This window comes from Benincasa hispida, chromosome 2, assembly GCF_009727055.1.
Source record: "Benincasa hispida cultivar B227 chromosome 2, ASM972705v1, whole genome shotgun sequence".
In the NCBI taxonomy this organism is placed as follows: domain Eukaryota; kingdom Viridiplantae; phylum Streptophyta; class Magnoliopsida; order Cucurbitales; family Cucurbitaceae; genus Benincasa; species Benincasa hispida.
The window spans coordinates 2702396-2724793 of NC_052350.1; the positions used below are offsets into that span (position 1 = coordinate 2702396).

Consider the following 22398-nt stretch of genomic DNA (forward strand, 5'->3'; position numbering starts at 1 on the left):
TCATTAAATGCATTTTCTTTCTCCAATTAAACTAAATAAAAAAAAAATCTCAACAAATAAATGTATTTTCTCTCTCTATTTGAAAATATGAAAAATTCATATTAAGTGCATCTTCTCTTTTCATAATAAATGGAGTTTCTCTCTCCATTATTAAGAAAGATTCGAAAATAAGGAAATATATATAAAAAATAGAAACATACACACCTTTTTATTGTCAAATGAGAGAGATGAAGAACCAAAACCAAGAATCACTAAAAATAATTTTTTACACAAAAAAAATTAAAAATGAATTAAAATATGAAACATCATTCTTCATTATTAGGCACGTTAAACAATACACAACTTACAATAAAAGGTGACTTAAATAATAATTACAAACAAATCCGGGACAAAAAAACAAAAATAAAAAAGGAAATAGTTATAAAAAAAATTATGAACGAAAATTTAGAAGAAAAAAAAAGTAAATTTATCCCAAAAAAACACAAAAAGCCTTCATTAAAAAAATAAAAAATAAACATTTTTGAAAAATATGACCAAAATGATTATTTACGTAAAGATCTCTTAAAACAACAAAATTGATACTTTGCAAAATGGACCTTATATAACATTAATGGGCCGGATCCGGCCCAGCCCAATACTAAACAGGGTAGAAACTTGCCGGGAAAGCCGAAACAAGAGTCTGTAGCGAATCCAAATGGACGGCGACGGTGGTCTTCCAACTCCGGTTCGAACTTCAAATCCGGCGCTTCCCTTTCTGCAATCGGCGGCTTCCACAGTTCCTTTTCCAATTCGAAGCTCCAAAAATGGAACCATGGGAAGCCCTTGATCTCGACTACTCCGACGTACATTCCCTCCTCCGCCCTTTGAAGCGCCACCGTAGCCCTCAACCCCTCTCCCCCGCCGCCACTTCCCCTCTCTCTCTGCCGCTTCTTGAAACCTGCTATCGCGCCCCTTTCCAGTCCCAACCCGAATCTGATAACCACCAATCGGAGTCGAATTTCTTATCTCAGACTTCAATTTGTCGATCCCAACGGATTTCCACTGAATCAGAGGTCCCATGTCCGTCTGGTGCGTCTTCGCGTATTATTCCTGGTCCTGCCGGAGCGGTTCAGGCGGCAATGCAGCGCAGAACTCGCGGTGACAACTCCTATGTTGGCGATGAAGAGCCCGTTCCTACTCAGGAGTATATTAGGAGAGTTATCGAAAATGGTGATGAAGAGGACGATGATTTCAATCGCAGTCCGTGGGTTTGCGCTTTGGATTTTGTCCGCGGCCTAGTTGGTTATCATTTTCTCCTCCTGTTTGTTTGGTGATTTGAGAAGGTGTGGAATCGTTGGAGGTTTAATTCAAGGGTTTTTGTAGGTGCGATGGACGGTAATGGAGCTTTGTCTGAAACTCCTTTGAATTCTATCAAGAATGGCTTCAACGATGAGAAAGTTGATCTGGTAATTTTTATTCAAACCCTTTTTGCTTTTCTGACATGAAAAAATGTTGGAAGCTTGATGAATCAAATTCCTGGCCTACAATTACAGTACCATTTGTTTCTAAGTGATAGAACGGACGATGTTCAAATGATTATTGCTGAAGACCCATTTAGTGAATGTTTCTTGGCATCGATTATTGCTAATATTTCTTCACTCTGGCTTCTTTTAATTGCAAATTTTCAATTAGGGTTTTGTGTTTTCTGTTAATGTTATCCCCTGGCTGCTTTGTTAGGTCGTAGCCATTATCAAATCTTGTACTTCAAATGGCCTGGGTGGAATGATGGTAGCTTTAAAGGTTAGATTTCCGAGTAATGTCCAATACGCAGAAAGTAGCATTAAAAAAATTTCAGTATTCTATGGATAGAAAATAAGCATGCTTCTGGTATCAGGATCCAACAGGTACAATCGACGCTAGCATCCACCATAGAGTCATTGCTGAAGGAAATTTTGGGAAGGACATATCTGTTGGTGCAGTTTTAATATTGCAGAAGGTTTGATTTCATTATTTCAGGCACTTGGGTGTACACCATTTGATAATTGTGTTGAATTCATTATCTTAATTCTGTTTGGAAACTTGAACTTTCGGGAATCAGAGTTACAGTTGCTCAATGAATGCTCATCTCGTCTTCTTTTATTGCCCAGGTTGCCGTGTTTTCTCCCACGCGTTTTGTACATGTGCTCAATGTAACAAGAAGTAACATTGTCAAGGTATGGTTTGCTTTAAGAATTGCTCAACTAGTTAGTAAGCCTTCATACTAAGGAACATCTTACTCTGTTATGAACAATCTTTTTTTCTTTTCTTTAAATTTATTTTTATGAAAGCAACATCTACAAAATGAAAGAAAACTAAGGCATAAAAAAGCCAGCCACAAAAGAACGAAGCTCCCTCTACAAAAAGGGACTTACAACTATGCAAAATAACTCCTAAAGAATATTACAAAATATCTTCAAAATCGAAGCACACGTAGAAACATGTAAACGAACGAGGGATCCAATCTCATTGGGGTCTCTATCCACACCTCTAAAAACCCTACTATTCGGTCACCCCACAAAACCCAAAACATAGCACACACCCAGCAAGCTTAGCCATAAAAAGCAACCCTTCTCCCCATGAGGCAGATTGAGAAGGGGAGCTCCTCGATTATAGCACTAGCATCTTTGTGATGAGCAACCATGATACCAAACATCTAGAAGAAAGAATCCCAGATTGAACTCGTAAATTCACAACGCCAAAGAATATGGTCTAGGTCATTCTCCGCCTCTCAAAAAAATACAACAGAAGGAACAACAAGCGAGGGCAACTTCCTCTTGAGTTGAGGCGATCGATCGTGTTAGTGTGGTCTTGTAAAACTTGCCAAGTAAAGAACATCACTTTCCTAAGGATCTTAATCCTCCAAAGCACCGAAAGGACCGACACTCCTAAAGAAGATGGATCAACCAAACAATAAAAGAAAGAGTTACATGAGAACCCCTACAAAGGATTGGGACTCCACATCCTCACTTTTCTTCTCCCACGCCTAAAGAGGCGACCCTCGAGTATGGAAAGATGAGTGGCCACATCCGTCACTTCCCTTTGATAACCACTTGAAATGATTTTTGAGGAAAGATAAGTGAAAAATACAAGGAAACAATGAACAAAGAGGTCTCTCCCCCATGCAATGGTCTTCCCAAAAATATGTGTCCCTCTCCCTCACCACACAATGGACCAAGTAAACAAAAGAAGGGGCCCTTTTGAAATATCCTTCCACAAGTTTCGGTGAGTACCTTTAAACCTCCCTGTGACAACCGCTCAAAAGGGTGAGACCATATTTACTTTCAATAATCCTACGATGTGAGTTTCTCTGTTTCTAGCCATCTATTCACGTGTCACCTTTTCTATATGAAAATAAGGTTCTGAAAGAAAAAGGAATCATTTATAGCTTACTGGACAAGGGAGATTTGCGTTTTCACGGCATCTATTGTGACAAATCACAATAGTTAGACAACTTATCCGCTCTTCCACTTGGGGACAAACATCACTGGTGATTGGCCAGGCCATATGCATGCGCATAATGATTGATATTTAAGAAGAGTTTGACTCCTGGTTTGTTTGACATTGGCAATTATAAGCTTGCTTATTTGAATACAGTGTTAGGTAGCTGATAGCTGCAGTTGGCTGTGGACTTAGACTTCTCCCTTGTTTCCCGCTGTCTGCTAGAGAATACTCTAGATTCCTTTAGTGAAATTATTATAAGGTCAAAACTTTCTAGGATAGTTTCCCGGGAAACTAATTTTAGCCTGGGGAAGTATGGATGTAATGTAGATATATAGTTACAGAACAGTATGGTCAACTCCGAAAGATTCTTAGAAAATTATGAAGTTTTTTTTTCTTTCCCCCTTTTTCCTTTTTGATTTACGTTCATTAGTTAGAACTGCGGGGCGTACACTTGTACCTAACTTTTGCTTGTGCTTTGATACCGTAGGTTATCTCCAAGGACAGTGGATCTCTTATAAAGCACAATAAACCTACAGCAATCAGACAGTCCGATCCTATAACTGGAGGTCTGCAATATTTTTTCATCCAAATTTCTTGTCTAAGGCTGCCAAATTGATTATGTCTGTTAAGATTTTTGGTTTTTCATAAACGCTATATCACAAGAATGAATAGGATGAGATGCATATTTTTCAATTAATCTCCTTGCACTGTGCAGATACCAGTGGAGAATTACACATGCCGCAGATGAATGTTGATGTATCACGAGAAACAACTCAAAATATCATGAACAATCTTAGGCAAACTAAACTGAGAGGGAATGAACTAGGTGATCTGCAAACAGGAAAAGGAAATGCTGCATCATCTAGCAATTCGAAAGGGAATGGAACCATTAGAAACCGACCGTCCGTCGTCGAGAAAGAGCGGGCAGTGATCGATGTGGGTACCTCCAAAGGAACCTCAAGTGTGGGTCGTTACACGGTCGATGTTGATCAGGATCAAGAAACAGGGCTGGATGAGCCTATCAACCATCCTATGGGTACAGATCCAGGCGAACTCTCACAAGCCAAAGAGAATGGTGCTGCATCCAACACTGCTCAAGTCCCAAATAACCAAGAAGCTGAAACAATCAATGAAATGAAGAAGACAGTGACTAGAACACAAGAACCAGTACTCCCACAATGGACGGATGAGCAGTTGGATGAGCTCTTTGTATTTGACTGAGGTAATGTAATCTTCAAAGCTCATTCAGCATGTTCTCTCAATGGAAGGTTCTTGAAGGCATGGAAATCATTGTCCTGTTCACTGCCTGCAACCTTTCGAAGACATGGGAACTGCATTTTTCTTCGTAAATCTTCAAATCTGTTTCTATGTAGTAGTAGCTTGACTAACATGTTACAGTTGATTTGAAAGTGACGGAGGAGCACCTGAAATGAAATAGGAATTTAAGACATGTTTGGGAGTGATTCTGAAATGGTCAAAATCACTCTGACATACAAATCATTCAAAAACAATCAATTTTTATGATATAAAAATTAAATTTAGAAGTGCAAAATTAAATATTAAATTTATTTTATATGATTAGAAGAATTTTGTGCATGAGAAAAGTAATCTTAAGAATTTCAAAATTACCCTGAAGATATGTACCCTACCAAATGAAAATAGCAGAGCATAAGAAAAGAAAAAGGGGGGGAAAAAGAAGAAAGAAGAAGTTGAATGACAGTATAAAAATCGGAGACTTGTCCAAGACATACGCTAATTCATTCTATAAGTATTTCATTAAAAAGAAGATTATTTTATAGCTTTAAGACTATAAAAGTTAAAACAAGCTTATAAGGTCAATCATTCCTACCAACTATCACATATCTTCTAACCAAGAGGTCATCCAAATCTCCACTGGCATTTAAAGAAAAAGAAAAAAAAAAAAAAAAAAAAAAAAACAATCTTCAATAGGTTCTGTAATACTCATGAATGCTAGTTGAGCTAAAATACAAAGAGAATGCTCCAAAAATATTTAACTTGTACTTGCACCAATCACCATAATAGTATTGCAAGTTTGTAACCATTTCTCAGCTCAGCTAGAACTACAATCCGCATTGAGAAATGTTGGTTGAGACAAAATTGGATTACACGGCTTTTGCAAAATAATAACCAATGTTTCTATGCTCCTAATCAAATCAAAATACAAAAATAAGGGGATAGCATCATTCGCTCCAAATGTACTCTCAAATATTCCCAGCAGCAAGAACGTCTGTGACCATGGGGGCGCCGTCAACACGTATAGGTCTTCATGGCAGAAAACAATGTCTTGCCAGATGAGCGATTTTTCAGTCCCGAGAAAATTGCTCATCACTGAGTCAACTTGTGAATAGCTTTCTTAATCTTTCTGCAGATATTGATGCTCTTTTGTTGGTTGGTTCAAGAACAAGGGCATGACTAAAATCTGCAGGAAATATTAACATCAAAACATTGATATCAGGAAACAGGTCTCAAAATTTTCGAGCGCAAAAGCAGGACACCAAAGTGGTGTGCAATACGAATCCATCCAATTAGTGACAAGTTCGATTTGATGCATCAGAAATGTAGTAATCAATCAAAAAGAGAATCTGCAGTCGAAATAAGAATGATGCAAATGACATTTGGATTTTAATCAAACGATCAAGTTTTAACAAAACTCAGCATCAGAAACCAGCCCCAACAATTAATCGTCCGTTCTAGCATAAGCCGTTATGATATTTTAATATGAGCTTCACCAAAAATATTATAATATTAACTCAACAATAATTCACGATGTATGAGAACAGCTGTGAGAATTTTGGCAAAAAAAAAATCCTTCAGGAAGCTATAAAATTATAGTCAGACAAGAAGAAACAGCTTACCTTCAATTGCTTCCTTGTAAAAACCAAGCATCTCTCTTGCTGTACCCCTTCGTAAATAGGATTTAACATTCTGGAAGATGGAGAAGATTGGGAAATGTTAAAGCAAATTATGGAAGCATTTAAAGTCAAAGGCTAGTCTCACTAAAATGGAGGTCAAATAAAGTGCGGAGAAAATGTTTATGGAATCCATTATTAGTACAAAAATATGGGAACATTGCACTTTCATTCAAACAGGAAACCCTTCAAATTTATACGAACTTTATATCCTCAACACTTTTAATCAACATCATTATCACCCATATTGAAGAAAAGACTCCACAATAATGATGCTTACTAAATTTAAGATTAAATTACACCGTTCACCAAAAATATTATTCACTCGAGCTCTGTTCACAAGTTATAAAATTTACAAAAAGAGAGCAAACAACTAAGCCCCGTTTGATAACCATTTTATTTTTAGTTTTTGTTTTTTTAAAATTAAACTTATTTCATCCATATTTCTTACAATACTTTACATATTTCTTAAGTACAATGGTTGAATTCTTAGCCAAATTCTAAAAACAAAAATAGCTTTTTGAAAGTTACTTTTTTAGTTCTCAAAATTTGGGTTAGTTTTTTAAACTATTGATTTTTTTTTTAAAAGAAAACGAGCCTCTTTATTAGGAAAATAAAATGAGACTAATGCTCAAGGTACAAGAGAATTATACAAAGAGCATGAAAATAGAACATAACAAAACAAAACAAAGGGATCAGGAAGCGCACCTGGGCATCTCAACTAGGTTGACACCCCCTTAGCACCCTCATCATTGGTAATAAGTAGATAACAAAGGAAGAAATTTGGGGGTGGAAATAGTGTCCATAGGCTTAATTTTCAAAAACAAAGTGGTTACCAAACGGGACCTAAAATATCTTTCACCAAAATGCATCCGTTCATGACTCCATAATCCAGACATCTATCCAAGATAATATCCAAATTTTTGGAACTCATTCAGATAGAGAGTAACGCTAACAAGGATAAGGTCGATGAGATAAAGGGAGTTGCAACCTCCTTTTATTTCAGTATCAATGAAATTGTAAAGTCGCCGCAAAAGCAAAAACAAGCCATACAAATTCAAATTATAATTTTGCAAACAACACTATTAATTTTAAATGAATAATATTGGCCCCATTTGGTAACCATTTCATTTTTTGTTTTTGAAAATTAAACCTATAAACACTCATCTTACCCCTAAGTTTCATGTTTTGTTATCGACTGTTTACCAATATTTTCAAAAACCAAGCTAAACCTTTTAAACTAAAATAAATTTAATTTTCAAAAACCCAAAACCAAAAACGAAATGATTACCAAATGGAGTCATTGTTATTTACTATGAAAGCAGAGCAGGATGTACAGAGGAGCAAATAACAGACCAAAAGGATATTTCAAAGGTTTCTGATTATCATAAGGAATAAACCAATAGATGTGGACCATTAAAATCTAAATCCCGACATAAAAATTTCCTACACAAATCACCTTTTTATCCAGGTCAATAGCTTTACTGCAATCTGCCTCTGCTTGGTGAAACCTGAAAAGACACAAAGGAAAGAAAGAGATTATCATAACCCTACAGGAAACGGTTGAGAGATTAAAGGAAACTTTATTTCTTAAAAAAAATAAACATACCGCCCAAGCTCCAAGTATGCTGCAGCCCTATTACTGTAATATGTAGCATTTCTGCTGTTAAGTTTGATGGCTTCGGTATAACAACCAATAGCCTTCTCCCACTGTTTTTCTTTGTATGCTTGATTTCCCTGGTATTCCAAAGTTACACATGAATGTGCCCGATTAGAAAACATCATAAGAGCCAATCAACAAATATACATCTGCTTCATAAGATTTATTGAAGAGGAAGACTACAAGGATAAGTACTGAACAGGATTTTGTATTACAAACTCTACAGTGAAATCTAGAGAATAGAGAGTTGTGGACAATCTCTAGCAATATATTGTGAAACTATAGCAATATGGTAAGCAATAAAAAAAATTCTTCCCTGCCATCAAGTTTACCGAAAAAGAGAGATGGGGTTTTGGAGAGCAAGCAGCAAATACAGAGCTATTGATATGCCTGATTATATCAAAATAATTGGCACTATTTTAAGAAGCAATTGAAAATATTAATGGAACCTATCACTGTCAATTTATACTGCAAGGAGGTCATCATATATGCTACTCACTCTGCAACTTGGCATCAAATTTAACTGAATTTTAAAAAGCCCTTGAATTTTACCCTTTCTTTCAAAAATACCTCTATTCTCACAAAAGTTGTAATATTACCTTTTATCTTCAATAAAGGTTTCAAAACTACCCTTGGAATATATCAATACGACCTTACTCAGTGTTTTCAAAGCACAAGGTGCACCTCAAGGCGAGAGGCAACAAAAAGGTGTCGCCTGAGCAAAGTGAGATACAATGAATGAATGAATGAATAATATATGTAGAATATGAATATAATAATAATAAGATATAAACTATCAGATTGATTTTATTGAAAGAAAAATTAAAATATAATTATAATTAATAATATAAATTATAAGATGAATTGAGAGGAAGAATATATAATATCCCTCACCCCACTCACCGAATATATAACATGCAAAAACTAAAATGATTATAAGTTATTAGAAAACAACTCAAAATAAATATCTTGATCCACTCAGATCCACTAAGTATGACTCTACTAACCGACAAAACTTGCTGCAAGGTTCAAGAAATCAACATAAAAATTATAATCCTTTACACAACCCAGAAAATCAGTATCAAAAGGAAAACGAAACCCAGACAGCCACACAACTCTTGAAATCGAAGCAGCCGCAAAACGCAAGAGAACAAAATTGATGATTTGATGAAGCTATTCGCAGAAGGTGACGCCTTTAGAGAAGCCTTGAAGGAGAAACGAAATCGTGAAGGAGAAGTAGAAGTGTGAGGAGTGGACATTCGATGAAGTAGAAGAAACCGAGTTTTTTTTTTAAAAAGAAAAAAATATAAATATTAAGATAATATATTTAGGTGCTCGCCTTTGACAAAGCTAAAAGCACACCAAGGCGCCAAAAGGCAATCGCCTCTTTGAAGAGGCTCACTTAAGCATCACAAGAGGCGCAAATGCCCCTGGGCACCTCGCCTCTCGCCTTAGGCGCGCACCCGGGGTCGCCTCAACAACACTGACCTTACTTCAACAGAATTTGTTCTATAAGTTGTACAGCTGTGTCTTTGAGTTTTAAAAATGGTCCAACGGTGATGTGAAACGAAAATTGGGACCGGAAAACCACCACATCGTTCCAGATTATCACTACACTGATCCAAGTCCCAATTTCCACAACACTCAACAGATTTTTACTCTAAGGTAGTAATGAAATATCTATGAAAGGTCAAGGATAATATTGCAACTTTTCAATATTTCCTTTTAGTCCTAATAGGGTTTTTTTGAAACATATAGCAATGTTTGAGGAAATTTTGCAATTTAACCTAAAAGTAACTTGTCATACTTCTCAAACCCACAGAACCCAGTTATTCTTAATCAGTAAGAGAGAGAGCTGATTCAGATAAATCTTCAAAACATTTGTAACGTGAATTTCATCATTAAAACATCCAACAGTTCTGGTACAAGGGGAGAGGGAACGGCCATAAGAATAATTATAGAGGTCACACAACTGCAGAAGCACACTGATCAGAATTAACAGGTTGCATGAGTAAATGAAGCCGGATAGCATCAAGGAATTCCTATCAGAAAAAAATAAGAGCAGGAAGATATGTCCGCAAAGAAAATAGTCTAAAGAGCAGCAAAACCTTAAGGCCCATACCTTTTCTTTTGCAATCTCAGCTGACTGTTCTTGGCTAACAGCATCTTTTGAGAATTTGGATTTGGAAGCAGTCTCAGCCTCCTCTTGTAAAGACTTATACATGGTCTGCAAAGTATCTAGTAAAAAACGATCTGCCCCATGCCTGGCTAAGAAGGACACAGATACAGGACAACTATCGTGAAATCCCAGTGGCAATGTGACCTGAAATTAGGCAAATATAGATCATATTGGTGGGAAATTTGTCACGAAAAAGAAAACCAGCCTCCAAAAAGATGCAAGCAATGGCTTCTTACAAAAGAAAATTAACAGAATAAAATCAAAAGAAGAAGATGCCAAAAGAGAGTGAGGGAACGCTTGCCTGACAGCAACCCGATATGCCAGCAATGCTTAATGAACTAAATAGACGAGTCTGGTACTCTTCTGAAAAAATCTCCTTTCCCCCTAGTTTTGGAGGAGGATCTACAGTGGTGGGAATGACTAGAACTCCATCATCCTAAGCAAAGTGAAAAATTTATGTAAAAATCAGGCTAATCAACTTGAAATGCCGTGTCAAAGAATATTGGGGTGGGAACAATACCCACAAAAGAACCAACTAGGAAATATACTACCATCAATTTTCATTGAAAACATCAAACGAGAAATATGACCGTAATACAAAGTAAAGAAATTAATTAGGTGGTCTGAAATATTTACAAGACACATTAATCTTCTATCTTTAATTAGAGTTATTTAACTATGCTCTCTTAATCACGTTGAAGAAACTACAATCTGCAGACAAATTCGGAATCAATGGCATTTTAAATGACAGGTGAAGTTTTTTCGTTTGTCTCAAAACTCGGGAAACAATTACATTTTTCCTAGTGATTTCTAAATAGCAAGCTATCACATAATAGGTTTATTCCAATCCAATGTAACAATTAACAAAACAATCAATATGCAGACGAATGGTCTCCCAGCTGGTAAACCTTCTCATTTTTCAACACAATTTAAGCTAAATGGAATAGTCCCTGCTCTTTCAATCTTACTTACTAATTGGCTTTTTCTCTATGGGCATATTCCTTCCACTAGAGGAATTTGCCTTAGCTATCATATGTAAACTAAAGCACTTTCATAAAGATTACCTTCAAAAGAGAACTAATAGCCATGCGGGTTTCATTTCTAACAGACTTGAAGTTTTCAATCATTGTATCTGATATCTCCAACTTCTCATTTAATTGCTCCACTAGAGCAGGATCCAAATCTGGTTTCACCGAGTCAATCCATTCCCCATGATTGCCTTTGAATTCAATCCTGTAAAAATATGTTTGCGATAAGCTACATTCACAGGTCTTCCATAAATGGTATCAGATCAAGGAAAATAAGGCTAAAAATGATCTTTCAATTATGCACAAGATCTGAAGAATACTGGTCCTTGAAAATGGAAAACTAAAAGGAAAGCTTTAGTATCTGTTTGACCCATGTAACTTAAAAATAACATCAGGTAAGTTAATCCAACATCAATAAAGATCGCAGTCACACCTTTCAACAGTCTGCATCACATTGGCCAGCACTCTAATTGAAGAGGAATTCAGATTCCCATTTGTCTTCTTCCCAATTAACTCTTTCAATTTTGGAACTTTAGAACTCAAATAGCTTCCAAGATTTTCGTGCTTCAATACTTGTCCTGATGAATAATATTGTGTTAAGAGTGACACAAGAAATGAAAATTAGATTCTTTAGGAAACTAAAGAGAGACTCACAAATAACTAAATTACAAAGGGCATTAAGAACATACTGCCAAAAAGGTTCTCAGTAGATTTGATCACCGCCTGGGTAATCCTGTCAACAGGTATCTTCAGTAGTTGAAAGCAATCATCGGCTATAATAATTTGTCTAGGATTGCGTTGAACCGCATATGGAAGTTGCAAAAGCACATGGCCAACACGACGCAGAACATTAGGATCCTTGGCAAACATTCCTGCCATAGTACAATAGAAGCCCAAACAAAAAGACACCAAACATGTTTTATAAGAGGGAGACAAGATTGCCCAACCCCTAACCAAGAGACAAATTGGAGATAATACTAAAAGCTCCTAATCTTATGAAATGAAAAGCAATGGATAGTGAAACAACTTTCTAATAATTAATGACAGTTGACGTACATGCCTCAGGAATTAAAATTCCATAAATGACAAAACTAATGATGAACATAAAAACAAATCCAAAACTGAAAGAATGCATAATCTGTGTACTAAATCATCTTCATTTACCATTCTTTTGTCCTACAAGTAAGATTCCAACATGTTTCAAAAATAATAATAATAAAATAAAATCCAACAGTAAAAATAAAAGTATGAGTATAACCAAACATATTGTCAGTAAAAAAAAGATTCCACCAAGGAGAAACGAAGTTACTCCACTGAGGTAAAAGGAATGGAAGAACAAACAATGAACATGAGGTACAGAAGAACTTAACAAGTATTCCCTAGATTGCTTTCTGTAAAATGATGATCATTTCTAGAAGTAAATTGAATCTGGCCCCCACCCCGCATATTGTTGAACTCCCAAAAAAAAAAATCACTCTATTTAGAGAGGCAAAGCAAATGGCACAATTCTTATTTGCATTGTCAAGGAGGAGATGCTGCTATATTTGAAGGCATGGAAGGGCATTGCATTTCAATGAGAGGTTCTTTTATCGTTGGAGACATTGTAATAAAATGGACTCCAAGCGATTTTCCCATAAAACTTTTTCACTTTTCTCAATGATAGACAGAGCTACAGTTTTGGCAGACCGAGGTAATCACAAATCATTCTTATCCAAAAGGTTAATAGAATGGCTCATGAATCTCAGTGAGTTCACTAATAATAGCTACAGAACAAGCATACAAAAATGTGGAAGTACATACCAACAGTGTCAAGACTTGTTGAAACAGGTACAATTCCAACTTGGGAAACAGATCCATGTGAAGGTCGAAATCCTAAAATGCCACAAAAGCTGGCAGGTATTCTCACGTCACCAACAGTATCAATACCTGCAAGGTACAAGTCAAAAAACCATGTCGTGAGACCAATATAATTAGAAGAATAACTACTGAAATTTGCAAGCACGCTAGGCATAAAAACATACATTTTTCACATCAGAGCATGCCATAACTCTGCAGCTTATGTCATCAAGCCTTTTTTTTAAAAGGAAACAAAAAAAAAAATTCATTGATATAATGAAAAGTGTCTAGTACTCAGATTACAAGGAGACATAATAATGTAAAAAAACGAGATAAAGGGATCAACAGGCGTACCCAGCCATCTTAACTAGGTTAACCACCCTACGCCCTCATCATATCCCAGTCATCAAGCCTTTTTTTTTTTTTTTTTCAAAATACGAAACAGAAACTTTTGCTAAACAAAACAACCAAAAGGCCAGGGAGACAGGAAGCCAACTTTACATAGACGGAGGGAGTAATTAAGGGATCTACAATCTAGATTAACCAAGTAACCCATGATAAAACCCTTGGAGCAACTTGGCCCTGAGGGGGAATAGCCAATGTTGGGGTTTTCTTTTGAGCTCTAAAATGGGTATTTAAACTGCTATAACTCATCCAAGTATTTGCAGCTAGCAAAACCTGCTTTCTCCCTTCCTCTTGACCCTAGTAGTTAATCCCTTTGGCCGCTTGATAATGAATGCAAGAATACAGGAAGAATTCAAGCAATCAAAATCGGTGAATAGGAAATACATCTCATTCAAGTCAGTATGCCAATAATACCTTCTCATCCAACTCTAGAGTTGAAGAAAGCCCTCCAAATGGATGGAACTTCTTAACAACTTTCAGCAAACTTCTGGTCTAACAATAAAATCAATTAATTCCTCACTATCCGGGATTGTGTGTTAAAGCTCAAGAGGCGTAAAAGGTAGGCCAGTTGTTTGACTTCAACATTAAGCCTTTGCTGCTAATTTTTTTTTTTTTTTTTTTTATAGAAACAACGCTTTCATTGAGAAAAAATGAAAGAATATATGAGCATACGAAAAAAACCAGCCCATAAAAAATGCATCTCCCCTTACAAGAAGGGACTCTAACTATGCAAAATAACACCAATAGAAAAATTACAAAAGGTCTTTGGAACCGAAGCCCACAAGGAAACATGAAAGCGAACAAGGGATAAAATCTCACAAGGGTCCTTTTTCACCCTCTAAAGATCCTACCATTCCACTCACCCCGCAAGATCGCACACACCCCAGCTAACTATAAAAAGTGACCCTTCTTCTCACGAGGTGGATTGAGGAGGAGCTCTTCAATCATAGCACCTAATGTCCCTTTTTTTATGAGAAACATATGAATAATTTCATTGATGGGTTGAAATTACAAAAAGGCACAAAAGTTGTGAGAGAGATTACATAATACTATGCCATTGTGTAACAGGAGAAGTAAGATTGTAATCACAAAAGTGTTGGGTGAATTTACACCAAGTGAATGAAGTATACAATAGATGATCAAAGAAGTGGGTGAAATTAGATTCCTTATTTTCAAAAGTACGATGATTTCACTCGTTCCATATGAGCCAAAAGAAGGCTTTGATGATGATGAAGCACCAGAATATCTCTTTTTTGTTTTTGAATGGGTGGCCAATAAGGAGCATGCTCAGAAGAGTGATAGGATCATTTGGTAGTTGAAGCATGTGAGAATCTTCTTCGAAAAGGATTAGGCATATTCACAGAAAACGAGAAGGTGCATAATAGTCCCTCCATTATTATGGCATAAGACACACAAACTAAGAGTCGAAATCAACCAAGGGGCCTGTTTAATAAGAACATTTGCAGTATTGATGCCTCTATGACTTACTTCCCAAAGAAAGAATCGAACTTTCTTAGGAAAGGGCCTTTCCAAATATGCTTGTATAGGGCAGCATTATTGTCGTTACCACTTCGAGCGAGTTGAAGGATCATCCAATTCGATGTAAATTTACCAGATTTCTCCAATTTCCATCTCCATGTGTCATTATCCGAGGGGTTGCCGAGGGCAAGCACAATGGAGGACATCACAGTCCATTCATCTATTTCGACCTCGTTAAGATGCCTTCTTAGATCAAGATCCCATGCCTGATAGGTCGAATTCTAGCATTGTGCAAGGGATGCCTCCTTCTTCCTGGATAAAGCATATAGCCTAGGAAAAGTGGTCTTGAGGGGGATAAATCCAACCCAACTATCGTTCCAGAATGATGTTTTCTCACCATTTCCAATCACGTTCTCAATGTTATCATGAATCAAATAAGCCATCTTAGCAATATGTTTCCATGGGCCTTTGAAAAGATTGATGGATCTACTATGGGGATGGAAAGGTAAGCCATATTTAGCATCAATAAGGAGCCTCCACAAAGCATCTATCTTGAACAGGTACCTCCAAATCCATTTGGCCAATAGGCCTTTGTTTCTTTTTTTTCAAGTTAGTTAAGCCAAGGCCCCCCTCTGTAATAGGAAGCTGAACTTGTTGCCAATTGATAGAGTGTATACCGCTTTTGTCATTGTGCCCATTCCAAAGGAATTTTCTATAAAGTTTCTCAATCCTATCACTTGTCGTGGATGATATCTTAAAAAGAGATAGGATGTATGTGGGTAGCTTGCTAAGCATGGCTTGGATCAAGGTGAACCGACCTCCTTTGGAAATATAATTATCCCTTCAACTGTTAAGACGCCTCTCCACCTTCTCAATGATAGGCTCCCAAAATGCAAATGTGTGAGGGTTACCATTCAGAGGCAAGCCAAGATAAGTAGAGGGCCAATTTCTGACCTTGCAATCAAAAGAGGCTACAAGAGAAGCAATTAAACTATTGTCTAAGTGTATGCCCATGAATTCTGGCTTAGAGTAATTAATGCGAAGACTGGAGGTATATTCAAAGGCTTGAAAAATCTCGAAGAGATTTCCCAGCTTTTCATTGGGGGAGGAAAAAAGGACGGTATCATCGACAAACTGTAGATCGTTAATACTGAGATCCGAGTTCCTAACAGCAAAACCCTCCACATGATTAGATTCAAGCCCCTTGGTAAGCATATGACCAAGGCAATCAACAACCAAAGTGAATAAGAAAAGGGAGAGGGGATCCCCTTGTCTAAGGCCCACATGATGTTTTGATCTTGCCTCTAGGCTTGCCAATGGAGAAGTTGGTTGAAGATAAACATCCCATAATCCATTTCCTCCATTTCTCACCTTTGGCTATCATGATGTGCAAACTAATGAATAGCAAAACGTCGGAAGAAAACACTCCCAAACAGAACTAGCAAACTCACAGCGCCAAAGGATATGATCCAGATCTTCCTCCGTCTTCCGACAGAGAATGCAGCAAAATGGCCCAACAAGCGAAGGAAGCTTCCTGGTAAGATGATCCATCGCATTTGCATAACCATGTAAAAGTTTGCCACTAAACTATTTGAGGCTTACTCTAGGGAAAATTTTGAAGGCTACAACATTTTGCAATCCTGTTATTGATGGAGTGCGCTCTAGGCTTGCAAAATGGAACAGCTTCCCTATCATTAGAGGTGAAAGATTAACTTCAAGACAATGATCCTGTCAAAGGTTTTTCCCCTACCATTTATGTATCTTCAAAATTCTGATTAAGCAAGCAAAAGACTGGAGAAAATCTTGAGAGACTTCATTGGGACGGGACAAATGTGGACAGAAGTAGCTACCTTGTAAACTGGAAATGGGTTACCCTTCCTCATCCTATGGACAAATTGGGAGTATAGAATAACAGAAACAGAAACATCCCTTTTGCTCCCAAAGTGATTGTGGAGGAGATCTCACCCCACATCTCTATCCATTAAACAGAAGACAGGACGCCAAAGCAGACTCCAGAGCGGGAAGCGCGGGCAAGGTCAACTACTTAGTTTGTATTACAGTATTTACACAAAGGAGCCACTCAGGAAAAGCACTTATTGGGCTGGAAGAACGGGCAAAGGGATGGGCTTGGGTTCGATTTCAGTAAAATAACCTCGTACCCTAACCTTTAGTAAGAGAGATCCGGGGGGTGCCCTTTATCTCACCTGTCAGTACAGGAAGGTGGGCAAGAATGGTATAGAATCCTAACAAACCGAAGACGCCTTTGGGATGCAGCAGAACCAAGCTCCTAGGATTGAAAACCTTCTAGGAAATCAAATAGGGAAGGCAGGACGAGCAGACTCACTTGTCGAACTAGGAGAGACTAGAAGGTACGAGCTCTTTTATTAACCAGGCACAAATGGGCAGACTCAGGAAAAGCGCTTACAGACTTCAGATTGACGATCGATGAACTCACTAGGGAAGCCCGAACCCCGACTTTCTCACTAGGATTTAGACCTTCCTCTGTGGTTTGAACTTGTGGAATTCAATTCTTAGAACCACCTTTTCGAAGTTGGTTTTCCCTCACCAGATTCAACTAATGAGCGATGCCCGCAGTTTGATAATCATTCTTGGGTTCAGCTTAGTCAGACTGAACGCTCGGCGAAACGTCAAGCAAAAGAACAATTCTGCTTCAAAGCTCGTGCTTTTGGCTTAACAAGCTTGTCGAAGAGGGGATCAAAACGATCAAAGTGGAGGAAAGTCGGCGTTTTTCGCTTCAATCGAAAGTGGAGAAGAAAGCTAGCCTTTTTGGCTTCAATTTACGAAATGGGAGATCTAAAGTAGAATCGGGCAGAGGCAGGAAAGCTCTTTTGCCCTAAAGAGAGAAGGCAATGGGGTGAGCTCGTTCAAAATGAGAAGACGTTTCGTCTTTTGCGCTTAAAAAGGGGCGATTTAAGCAATGACGAAGGCTTGGGACCTTGAATGGTGTCGGGGTTAACGAACTTTGACTTCTCTTCTTTGACTTTTATCTGACCCGAGGGAAAGACTGAATCTTCTCACACTGGGACCGTTCATCCGGATCTTCCCAGTGGTGTACTCTAGAATTCCCCATCTTGGGGTTCGGACTGGAAATCCAATCAATCAGATCATTCAAGGAAGGCAAGACTCACTTCTTCCATGTCAAATTCCTTCTTTGGAAATGCACCTTCACCTGCCCCTTTTCGACGTGGGCAAAGAGCAAGACATGAACAAGATCTTTTGGATAACGAAGTCATCTCAAGGGTTTAGCAACCAGCTCTGAACCATCATAAGTTGTTGACTACATAGATGGAGGATTGCACCTAGATGCCCGACTTCGTATCCCACCCTCTCCTCTTATCTACGCCCTCCTTCAGCTAGACATAAGCCGGATACAAGCTTACCCTTGAAGTGAGCACTGCCATCTCTTTGAATCACCCTTCTAGTTGACAACCCAGGAAGCTTAGCGAACTAGTTACTCGTTATTAATCTTACTCGGATGGTGGTAGAGCCAGCCCTGAAACATCTTCCCCGGACACTGGTCGAGCTTAAACATAATCTCATCTACCAGTGCGGTGGGAAAGAAAAGATGTTATGTTGCTATCTCAATTCGTCAAGAACCCCTCTCCTGAGCTTGAAAGAGAGACCTAGGTGTCGCACTCCAACTTGCTTAATATAACAAAAAGGAATCCAATGCGTGACTTCCATTTAGATTCATAGGGGTGAGTTCACTCGGGTCTGGCACTTTCGGGTGGGATAAAAAAGAGCCCAAAGGAAGCGAAATAGGAAGAAAGGTTACGTGAAACTTAAGCCTTTGGAGGGAGCTTAAGGCTAATCAAATTCTTGTTCATAAGCACTTACTTACCAAGGACGTTAATATATCTTCAAAACCACATGAGATAGGCACATACATCTTTTGCCATCAGTTATAAACGATGTGCAGAAGTATTGTCGTAAGTATAGGATTATTGACCTACTAGCCTACTTAGTCATACTAAAGAGTTTGCTAGCAAAAGGAAATTTGGGCTGTGGATGAATATTGAAGAACATAGAGGTTTTGTAGAGAAAGGCAAAGCTAAGATTCTGGAAGGACTCATGGTTTGACAATGCTCTTCTGAATCTTCAGCTTCTTGATATCTAAAAAATCTCCAATGCCAGAAAATGCCTGGTAAGCATAGGGATGAAATGCATCGGACTTTGAATTTCCAGTTTGAAGAAAACTTTTTGATAGAGAGCACCAGGAGTGGTATAAAGTGGAAGATATTGTTGTAGTAAAGCAAGATAAAGATAAAACTTGTTCAAAAGTTGACAGAGCAGCTTTCACACCTTGGCATATTCATATAGTAATCAAATAAATATGCCAAAATAATATAAGGAACTTTTGAAAAATAAATAAAAGAAACACCAATAAGTTAAAGGAAAGGAAGGATGTGATGCTGAAGTTAACAAATAATCCACTTGGGAGCCTACAAGAATATTTGATGGAGAAATCACTGAAGAGATTTCAAAGGTTTTCTTATAGGGGAAATTTTGGAGCAGGAAAGCATATGCGAAGGTGCCTGAAGTGCTGATACCCTTGCCTCCTAAATGTGTGGAAAACCTGTTTTGATAGAGAGCATGATTGAATTGCAGGATACACAGGATTTAAGAAACTCACCCAAAGAGAAGTCAACGAGATTTGCAGCTACTGCAACAGCAGCTCCACTGGATGACCCACCAGGAACTCTGGAATGTGATACAGGATTTGTGGGCGTGCCATAATGCTTGTTTTCTCCACTGATGCTGAGGTTAAGAAAAATTAAACATAACTAAATAAAAACTCTGATTGGAATTCAAGCAACACCTTATTATCATAACTAGTAATTAAATGAGCAGGTAATAGAGTAGTATTTTTCAAAATTACTGTAAGCTATGAAAAACATGGTTTTGACTCTAAACTAAATGAACAGCTCCTGTTGATAACATACCAAAGGACACCTGACCAAATTAAAGAGAATGCTCATTCACCGCAAAAGGAGTTGAGAGAAACCATAAAGTTTCTTTTTTTCTTTTTTTTTTTAATCCACAGATCTAATGAACTTCCATTTCAACCCTATCAAAGAAAATTGAGTGCACAAAAAAAATTGAAGAAAAATCTTTACCCCATTGACAATTCATTGGTAACAGTTTTTCCAATGCAAGTAGCTCCTCCTTCGACAAGAGCAGAAACTATTGGAGATGTACGAGAAGCTGCATCATGTGTTCTTGGCCAGTCTGGATGGCCAAACCCAGTCACATGTCCTTCAATTTCAAATCTGATTATTACCATATATAAATCCTCCACTTTAGGAACCAACTAGAAAAGGCTCGTGTAGAGAGAATGAACATGTAATCATGAATCCATCACAAAACGTTATAGACAATTAGTTATTATATTCTTTTTCTTCCCAAATGTGAAACAAGAAAAACTAACTGGTAAATAAAAATCAAAAGCGTAAAACAAAACAAAAATTACAAAAATGAGCTCCAACCATTGAGGAAAAAAATATAATAATAATGATTACAAGAAAAAAAAATGTTTGGACATAGAGAAACACTCGGAAAGATTAATTGAAATGAGTCAAATCTCAAGACTCCTCCCATGGCCTCTAAAGTCTAAACTTCAAAAGTTCACCTATTTTTCTCTAACCAAATATTCCTTAATGGCTAAAATTAAAAAGGTGACATGACAATCATCTATTCCTTATTCCCCTAACAAAAAAGGCAGATTATTTCCAGACTTCAAAAAACTTTTATTGGATTCTCGCGGCAGTTAAGAGAACGTATTGATCAGATATATACCATATAGATTCCAACAGCTATCCTCAATGAAACAAAAACATCATAATCTCAAAAAACGTTAGTTTTTTCATAGACTCCCCAAACATTCTTCTTCCTAAATCCAAAACGCAAACACGAAGGGGAAATGGAGGAAGTCCACATTCCATAAATTGAAATGCAAAGCATTTAACAAATCACAAAGCAACCAACCCCCAGTCAATAAAATCAAGACGCTTTTTCGTTCAACTTGTTTTGCACCTCCAACGCCCTCACAAACATATATGTGAAAGAAAAGCCGGCCAAAACAACGAAAGCGATAACAACAGCGACAAATAACAATAACAAGGATCATAAAACGAAAATGAAATACTGTGAAGCCTACACGTCGGAAACGGCGAAGGTGAGACCGGTCAGGGGATGAGGAGCTTTAGGAGGAGCAGGCTGAGGAGGAGGAAGTAGCTGAAACTTGTCGATAAACGCTCCAAAGTCTTCTCTAATCGCTTTCTTGAGTTTTTTGGTCATCAGAAGGATTCCAGCCAAACCCAATCCCAAGAGAACCCATAGGTTGGCAGAATTGGAAGCCATGGAAACCCTAGAAGCTCAGTTGCGATTCAGCAGAAGGGTTTTAGGTGGAGACAAAGAGAGAAGATAACGATTAGAGTAACCGGCTTACTAGAGATATTGACAAAGGATGAGGGATATGGTGGATGGAGGCTTTCCTCTCTCTCTTTCTCCTTTTCTTCCGTCAATTTTGGGTTTCGGGGGTTGAACTGTAGATTTATATTTTATATTTTTTCAACATAATTTTTAGCAATTATGAAAAGTCTCACTTTCATGGATCAGTAATTCGAGTCCCCCCCCCCCCCCCCCCCGATGAGTAGGTTCTTTTATTTCTTTCTTTCTTTTTTCAAAAAACAAAAAGATTTCAAAAATAAAAATAATAATAATAATAATAACAGATATTTAGCATGAGATAGGTTGAATTATGTGGGAAAATTGAAAAAATAAAAGTAATCCTTTGTTAATATCATAATCACCTGAAATTATAATATTTTAAAGATTTAAAAGGACAAATGACCCAAATTTTAAAAAAAAAATGTCAAATAGTTCTATGTTGATGTCATGATCACGTTAAATTACTTTGTTGTCATTGCTTTCTTACTTTCTTGATTTTATTTCTTTTTCCTTTATTCTCCACGCCTTTTTTTTTCTTTTTCCTCTTCCTTTCTCCCTCTCTTTTATTTTTCCGCTACGTCATCTTCCTCTTCTCCTCTGCGCGTTTTCTTCCTCTTCTCTAGTACAGCGAGTTTACACGAGCAACTTCGACGTGACCAACTACAATGAACAAGAGCGAGAGAAAATAGTGATTTTATGAGTGAGGAAAGGAAGAGCGAAACCGACGAGAGCGAGATCGGCATGAGTGAGATGGGCAAGATGGGGGAAGAAGATGGCTCATTATTCCATGGATATTAGCAAATGGATCATTAGCAAGCGGGAGAGTGAGAGAGAGACCGAGAGCCAGATGCCTTTCAGCGTGCGCACGAGTTTGGTAATTTTACCCGAATTTGATATCAACAAATAGTTATTTGACATTTTTTTCAAAAATTGAGTCATTTGATATTTTTT

The 22398-nt window shown here is 37.5% G+C and overlaps 2 protein-coding genes across 5 annotated transcripts; one reads left to right on the forward strand and one right to left on the reverse strand.

Moving 5' to 3' along the window:
• Nucleotides 1-661: 661 nt before the first annotated feature.
• LOC120071176 lies at nt 662-5011 on the forward strand. 2 transcript variants are annotated; one of them, XM_039023285.1, is made up of 7 exons: nt 662-1281; nt 1363-1445; nt 1717-1779; nt 1874-1975; nt 2127-2192; nt 3947-4025; nt 4175-5011. In XM_039023285.1, exons 1-7 carry the CDS (start codon nt 804-806, stop codon nt 4678-4680), a joined length of 1377 nt encoding a protein of 458 aa, XP_038879213.1. In that variant the 5' UTR covers nt 662-803; the 3' UTR covers nt 4681-5011. The 2 variants fall into 2 exon arrangements, with proteins under 2 accessions (XP_038879213.1, XP_038879214.1); XM_039023286.1 differs by having other exon boundaries at nt 1149-1277.
• Nucleotides 5012-5428: 417 nt separating this feature from the next.
• LOC120071175 (outer envelope protein 64, chloroplastic) lies at nt 5429-21541 on the reverse strand. Of its 3 annotated transcripts, XM_039023282.1 has the most exons (13): nt 21155-21540; nt 20115-20267; nt 19631-19755; nt 13057-13182; nt 11946-12128; nt 11690-11834; nt 11293-11461; nt 10530-10664; nt 10172-10372; nt 7999-8126; nt 7849-7900; nt 6336-6405; nt 5429-5899 (listed from the first exon to the last, which is right to left on the reverse strand). In XM_039023282.1, the coding sequence occupies exons 1-13, from the start codon at nt 21355-21357 to the stop codon at nt 5814-5816; spliced, it is 1776 nt and encodes a 591-aa protein (XP_038879210.1). In that variant the 5' UTR covers nt 21358-21540; the 3' UTR covers nt 5429-5813. The 3 variants fall into 3 exon arrangements, 2 of the variants coding, with proteins under 2 accessions (XP_038879210.1, XP_038879212.1); XR_005480175.1 differs by lacking the exons at nt 5429-5899; nt 6336-6405; nt 7849-7900 and adding an exon at nt 8649-8764 and having other exon boundaries at nt 8017-8126; nt 21155-21541; XM_039023284.1 differs by lacking the exons at nt 5429-5899; nt 6336-6405; nt 7849-7900; nt 7999-8126 and adding an exon at nt 8330-8764 and having other exon boundaries at nt 21155-21541.
• Between the last annotated feature and the right edge of the window lie 857 nt (nt 21542-22398).

What these genes read in the sequence shown, in the direction of transcription:
- LOC120071176 (XM_039023285.1), top strand. Translation starts at nt 804, where the DNA reads ATGGAACCATGGGAAGCCCTTGATCTCGACTACTCCGACGTACATTCC. An exon ending in TTTTGTCCGCGGCCTAGTTG is followed by an intron (nt 1,282 to 1,362) that starts GTTATCATTTTC and finishes GGGTTTTTGTAG; the next exon opens with GTGCGATGGACGGTAATGGA. An exon ending in GTCCGATCCTATAACTGGAG is followed by an intron (nt 4,026 to 4,174) that starts GTCTGCAATATT and finishes TGCACTGTGCAG; the next exon opens with ATACCAGTGGAGAATTACAC.
- LOC120071175 (XM_039023282.1), bottom strand. Translation starts at nt 21,357, where the DNA reads ATGGCTTCCAATTCTGCCAACCTATGGGTTCTCTTGGGATTGGGTTTG. An exon ending in GTGATGCAGACTGTTGAAAG is followed by an intron (nt 11,462 to 11,689) that starts GTGTGACTGCGA and finishes ATATTTTTACAG; the next exon opens with GATTGAATTCAAAGGCAATC. An exon ending in GCATATCGGGTTGCTGTCAG is followed by an intron (nt 10,373 to 10,529) that starts GCAAGCGTTCCC and finishes GCCTAATTTCAG; the next exon opens with GTCACATTGCCACTGGGATT.